This window comes from Epinephelus moara, chromosome 8, assembly GCF_006386435.1.
Source record: "Epinephelus moara isolate mb chromosome 8, YSFRI_EMoa_1.0, whole genome shotgun sequence".
Taxonomy (NCBI): Eukaryota; Metazoa; Chordata; class Actinopteri; order Perciformes; family Serranidae; genus Epinephelus; species Epinephelus moara.
Window position 1 is genome coordinate 22,686,271 of NC_065513.1, and position 6,004 is coordinate 22,692,274.

General features: G+C 38.7%; 1 protein-coding gene across 2 annotated transcripts in view; it reads left to right on the forward strand.

The window, feature by feature from the left end:
* The first annotated feature begins 484 nt into the window (after positions 1 to 484).
* ncaph (non-SMC condensin I complex, subunit H) overlaps positions 485 to 6,004 on the forward strand; it is a 16,340-nt gene continuing 10,820 nt past the window's right edge. The window contains exons 1-8 of one of the 2 annotated variants that reach the window (XM_050051176.1): positions 485 to 610; positions 1,742 to 1,964; positions 2,171 to 2,261; positions 2,487 to 2,579; positions 3,309 to 3,426; positions 3,622 to 3,770; positions 4,717 to 4,906; positions 5,095 to 5,177. In XM_050051176.1, coding sequence (XP_049907133.1) covers positions 1,747 to 1,964; positions 2,171 to 2,261; positions 2,487 to 2,579; positions 3,309 to 3,426; positions 3,622 to 3,770; positions 4,717 to 4,906; positions 5,095 to 5,177 — 942 coding nt within the window. In that variant the 5' untranslated portion in view covers positions 485 to 610; positions 1,742 to 1,746. Of the gene's footprint in view, positions 629 to 1,741; positions 1,965 to 2,170; positions 2,262 to 2,486; positions 2,580 to 3,308; positions 3,427 to 3,621; positions 3,771 to 4,716; positions 4,907 to 5,094; positions 5,178 to 6,004 lie in introns of both variants that reach the window. The other variant, XM_050051177.1, reaches the window with a different exon arrangement.

Genomic DNA, 6,004 nt, shown 5'->3' on the forward strand with positions numbered 1-6,004 from the left:
TATCAATGATCATGACCTAGTTCAATGCAATCAAAAGAATCAAGTGATACAAAGAAGGGGGAAATGTGCATACAGATTATTGTGTCACGTAATACAATGTCTGGATAAAGTGTTTATGAGAGCTATCAACAGCTTTGTTACCAATTGTGAAAGTGCAGCTGCAGCAACAAGGCATATCACTAACTGGAGAAACAAACAGGCCTATTACACAATGAGGTTTTTTTCATGTAGTACAAAATACTGAGCAGAATCTCACAAACTCAGCTTGATGAAGTCTGAAAAGTGTATTTTAAAAAACAGAATCATAAAATGAAAAGAAACAATAGGCTATCAAAGAACAGATTAATACAATACTGCTACTTCTCTACTACAACAACTACAAGTCTACTAATAAAATAATGATTTTTTGGGCTGATCAGCTAGTGAGTCAAACGGAAAACCTCTGAGTAGGCGTGGTTAACGTCATGACGTATGGTCTTGTTACGTAAACCGTCCGGCGCAAAAATTCAAACGCTGCCCAGGAAGAAAAACTCCGGTCTGTTTTCTGTATGCTGTTTTACAAATTATAACGAGACGCAGCAAAGCCACATCGGATTTTAGACATTTCGAGGTACGTTTAGTGGACCAAGTAAGTTTCGTGGTTAAGTCCTTGTGTGTCAGTAAGCCAGTTAGCCAACAATGATAGTGAGAACACGTTTATATTAGCTAATGCTAGCCGAAGCTAGCATTGTTATGCTAAGTTGTATGCGAAGTTAGCTTAGCTCATAGAGCTGGGGCAACGTTTGTTTTGTTCGGTTTCAGCATGTTATTAGACCGGTATGGTAACTTAGCATGTATATGCTGTGTTAACAAAACATTTTTCTTTCTCAAAAATACTCTCCAGGTAATTTAACATTATGAGCCCGCTGGAGTCCTTTTCTTTATGAGTGAACGTGAAGTTCCACCAGAAAGACACAGGATCTACATGCGTAGCCCATTAAGTTTTTGTACATAAGTTACATTATGTGGCACCTTCTGTGGGTGGAAAAGGTTGGTGCCTTAAAAGGTGAAGGCTGAAACTTGTCTAATCTTTGTCATTACAACTTAATTTGCAGAAATGCGCAACTTTTCAGTCAAACGTGGAAACATGTATTTGTTGGCTGTGGAGTAAAATTCAGTGACGGGGGGGGGGGGGATGAAACGTCACTGCTAATCTAATTCTGTGGTGTACATGCATATATCTTTTGTTTTCATCGGACAGCCAAGATTCTTCTCTTATGATATTCTCTTGAATTTCCACTTGAATCGTTACGTTTACATGATATTATGAATCACTGTGTGCACCTCACTGAGAAGAGAAGCGTGTCAGATTTAGCTTTATAATATAACTGTACAATATAAGCACAAAAACATAGATGGTTTCCACTTTTCTAAGACCGATAGTCTCTCACACTGCAAGTAATTTTATGCACGCATTCAAAATACTGTATATTTCTATCTCTCCTTTCCGTACAATTCCATGCTCAATTAACCACTCAACTTAAAAATGTTAAAATGAACATTGTCATATCAGCTTGTCAAATGCATTGAAACAACACATTACAAATGAGTTGCAGATACTTTTGAGTATGTGTAACATTCTGCTACCTACTTTATTTTTATCTTTCTGAACATGAAAACATGATCCTAACTATTTTTCTTAAAGGTGAAACTTGGGCCTGTGTCAACATGTAGATTATTGTGGTTTTCTCTTTTTTTTCAGCTAAAATGAGTGCAGCCTCCACACCCGCCTCCCATATACGTTCAGGATGGACGTCGTCCTCATTGAAGAACAAGGGTCTGTCCCCTGCAGCCTGCAGCACTCCACTGCTGGCAGCCTTTCCCGGCAATGATGATGAGCAGGAACGACGTCAGCGCCGGAGGTCAAGAGTCATTGACCTTCAGGCTGCTACTGACTCCTCCTTTAATGACTCTGCAGCTCATAGGTAAGCTGTAGAGATAAAGGTTTTGCAAATCATGCTTTTGGCTGTGTTTTGAGCAGGACTTTGGTGACAGTCTGTCATGTAGCGTTTGAGTGACTTTGATTTCTAGAAACATTTAAAACCATGGCTTTCTTAACCATCGCCACTTTCTTCCTGCCCTGCTAATATGTATCATAAGTTCTTAAAGATAATCTCATTTTTGTATGCAGCGCCTCGGGGACACCTGCTGCCGTGCCCAAGCTGTCAAATGCACAGATCTCAGAGCATTACTCCACCTGCATAAAACTCTCCACTGAGAATGTGAGTATGTGTAGAGAGAGACAGAGACAGAGAGAAAACTTTCACTGTCTCACACAGTTTGCCTTTTGGAGTGTTAAAATAATTACACTGGAAATGTAATGGTGTTTTCTCCTTGTCTTACATTTTCCCTTTGTTTAAGATGTATGTCTGTTACTTCTGAAATGGAGAGAGTTAAGACTTCAAAGGAATAAGTCAAAGACTAATGTATTTTTTTCTTTCTGACAGAAAATCACCACGAAAAATGCCTTTGGTCTGCATCTGATTGATTACATGGCTGATATTCTCAAACAGAAGGATTCTGAGCTCACAAACTTCAAGGTTTGAGGGGTTTTTTTTTATCTCAGCTACTTTTTTCAAGCCTTTGATATTCCCTCGGTTCCCCAGAAGTCTTTGAACTTTTGAATAATTTAATGAAGTCGAATCAAATGTATCTTACTTTATCTGCTAAAGCTATTTATCCTGTTTAACCTTGAAAAGCCTAGACACACAGACTTTGTAGTCAGCTGTCCAAAAATGTAAAAAGCTGTACAGTAACTTGGATATTTTTCATTTCATATCAGATGGGTGATAACCATTGAGCTGGTTTACTTCAAAGAAACAGTTTCCCTTATCATTTAGAGGTCTTGAATCCAGTGAAGTCGAGCATTCAAGTCTTAAAATACACCATGGAGCACAGTGTTTTATTTGAACAATCTGCAGTTACCTGAGTAAACTTAATGAGAGCTGCAGATGCATTACTAAAGTTTGAAGGGATTATTGTAATTATTTAAAAAAAAAAAATATATATATATATATATATATATACACATATACACACACATATATGTATATATATATATATATATATATATATATATATATATATATATATATATATATAAGCAGTGTTCTTAGAGGTAACAATGCATGATTAGCAAATTTATTTTACGTGCAGTGTGTAGTATGTTTGCGTTTCCCCTTGAGGCAAATTTCGTAGTTTGTGATATTTAGCTATATAAGTAAAATTGACTTGACCTGACTCTTTCTTGTGTGTTTGTCCCCCTAAAGGTGGCAGCTGGCACTTTAGATGCCAGTACAAAGATCTATGCTGTGAGGGTGGATGCTGTTCATGCTGACGCTTACAGAGTGCTGGGTGGCCTGGGGGCAGAGACCAAACCTGGAGAAGGTGAGAGTCTCAGCAATGTGATTTTCTCTCACTTTAATGTGTTTTGGACTTTCATTTGAATACACTGAATTACACTGGAGTTATGACGCAGAATTGTTTGGGCTGCACTACAGGATGTAAATCTTGGTCTGCTCACATTGCTCCGTTATCTGAGACTTATGCTTTTTGTTTCTCTCAATTTTTGTGCATATTCAGACCACGGTGTTGGGGAAGACAGAGATAATGATGGGGTTGCAGCAAGTGAAGTGACTGCCAAACAGCCAAAGAAAAAGAGACCTCCTAAGAAGACAGTAGAGCAGAACCTGAGCAACATCAATAGTGCCGAGTCTGAGAGGAAGTGTGAGGTATGGTGTTGTCTTAACAGAACAATTTTATTTTGGATGACACCCATCGAAAGTCTAAAAGGAAGACAGCTGTGCTGTTGGACAAATTGCAGTTAGCAGGGTTCACATAATACTTTATTCTTCAGATGCAGTAGATACAAAGGGAATGTTCCTCGGACCTTTTGGCTTAACAGGGCTATATGCTAATATTAATTCCCCTGCTTGTTAAGATAAGAGGATGCTTAGAATATAAAAGTAACACACACCAATAATTATAATGAGGTGCTGATAACTGGCAATTGACTTGATTGTAGAAAACAAGAAAACATTCTGGCTCCATATGCATTTCTTTTATTTTGATGATGTTCGGTCTTTGGGCCTTCTTCTTCTAGATCAACAAACGTTTGTTGTTTCGACCCTTGGGCCCATCAAAATAAAATTTAAAAATGCATATGGAGCCAAATGTGTGTGACACTTGTTTTCTACAATCAAGTTAAAAGGATGCACCAATCCCACCTCTCATCTTGTTCTCATTTTACTGGCTAATTCAATGCATTGCACTGACAGTGCTGTGTTTTTTTTTTGTTTTTGTTTTTTTTGTTTTTTGTTTTTTTTTTAGAACTGATGAAATGTTAATATCAGCCCCTATACTGATCTGGTGTATCAGTATCAGAGGGCACTTAAGGCAACATCCCTCCAGTTGCAGTATATCATTCTATCTTTGATTAAAATCACCTGATATCCACTGAATGACTGATGACTGATAAGTTCATATTTGATGATAAAGATAATTTATTAGACCTGGGTCACTAAGCTCTCATCAAACCATTACCTTTGGTCTCCACTATGACTGCCTCACCTTTCCATACCCAACTGATCTTCACATCAGATAACCAAAGGACATTAATATAAATGGAGGTCATTTTATTGTTTTTGACTTGATCAAGTGTCTTTCTCACCCACCCAGGTGGACCCCATGTTTCAGCGGATGGCCTCATCTTTTGATGAGAGCAGCACGGCCGGCGTCTTCCTGTCAGTTCTCTTCAGCGAGAACAGTCGCTGCGAGCTGCTGTTTCCCTCCTACATGACCCTCCTGCAGTCCAGACCCTCGTACTCTCCTCCACCTCCACAGGGAGTCCCTGCATCCCCATTCATGGGTAAAAAGCATTTAACAGGCCCAAAACTATGGTTTCTTTCATTAACATAAACTTTTAGGTAGTCATTATACACTGTCCTATTAAAAGTGTTTGTCTGAACCTCAGTGTAGCTAGCTTTGTGTTATCTTTTGAGCTGCTCCTTGGCAGAATTGGTAAACCACCTTCTGACTGTGCTGTGTTTCTGACAGCCGGACTGCAACGCTCCCAGGAGAAAAGTGCCATCTGCCCCTCGCTGCAGGACTTCTCCTTCACTAGCTGGAACCCTGAGCAGGTCAGAGAAACCATTTAACCACTAGGCCGGATATTAGAAATTGTTCAGAGGGAATTTCTCAGATTAAGTGGTATAAAACCAGCAATTCCTCTCAAATGTTTGTAATCCTTCAAGGTGGAAACGACACATTCATACAGAGTCATTTGATCCTTTGTTGTTAAGCATATTCTCTTTACATTACCAGTTTTAATATGTCTGAGTAGTTCTATGAGCGTGCGTGACCATCTCAGTGCTGATGTGAAGTTACATTGTGTGGAGTAGCAGGGACAGTAAGCATTTTGGCGTGTTTCACAATGTGAGGAACAAGTGAATTGTTCTTGGACATTCCTTCTTCTTGTGCTTGGACTTGGCAGTCGTCTACACTTGGTGTTAAATGTCACTCTGTAATTTGGTAGCGGAGCCTCCATCCTGCAGATCTGACTAAGCCATTTATTAAACTGCTTGTATTTATGGATTTGCCGCTTAATTTTGTTGACACTTAGTCTAACCAATATTTTGTAAACTTTTTATAAGGTATTAAAAAATCTAAGTCTTAACATTTTTCTATTGCCTGCTGCAGACAGTGATGTTGGTATAAAATGTTTTTGTGTGTGATAGCCAATTGATGGGAGATGTTATACACCCTTTTTGATAAAGTGGCAGTCCTAGTCTTCAGTATGCAGATACAGTCAGGTCCATAATTATTTGGACAATGATACAGTTGTCATCATTTTGGCTCTGTACACCACCACAATGGGTTTTAAATGAAACAATGAATACCTGCTTAAAGTGCAGACTCTCAGCTTTCATTTAAGGCTTTTTTCAAAAATGTAGTATGAACCGTGTAG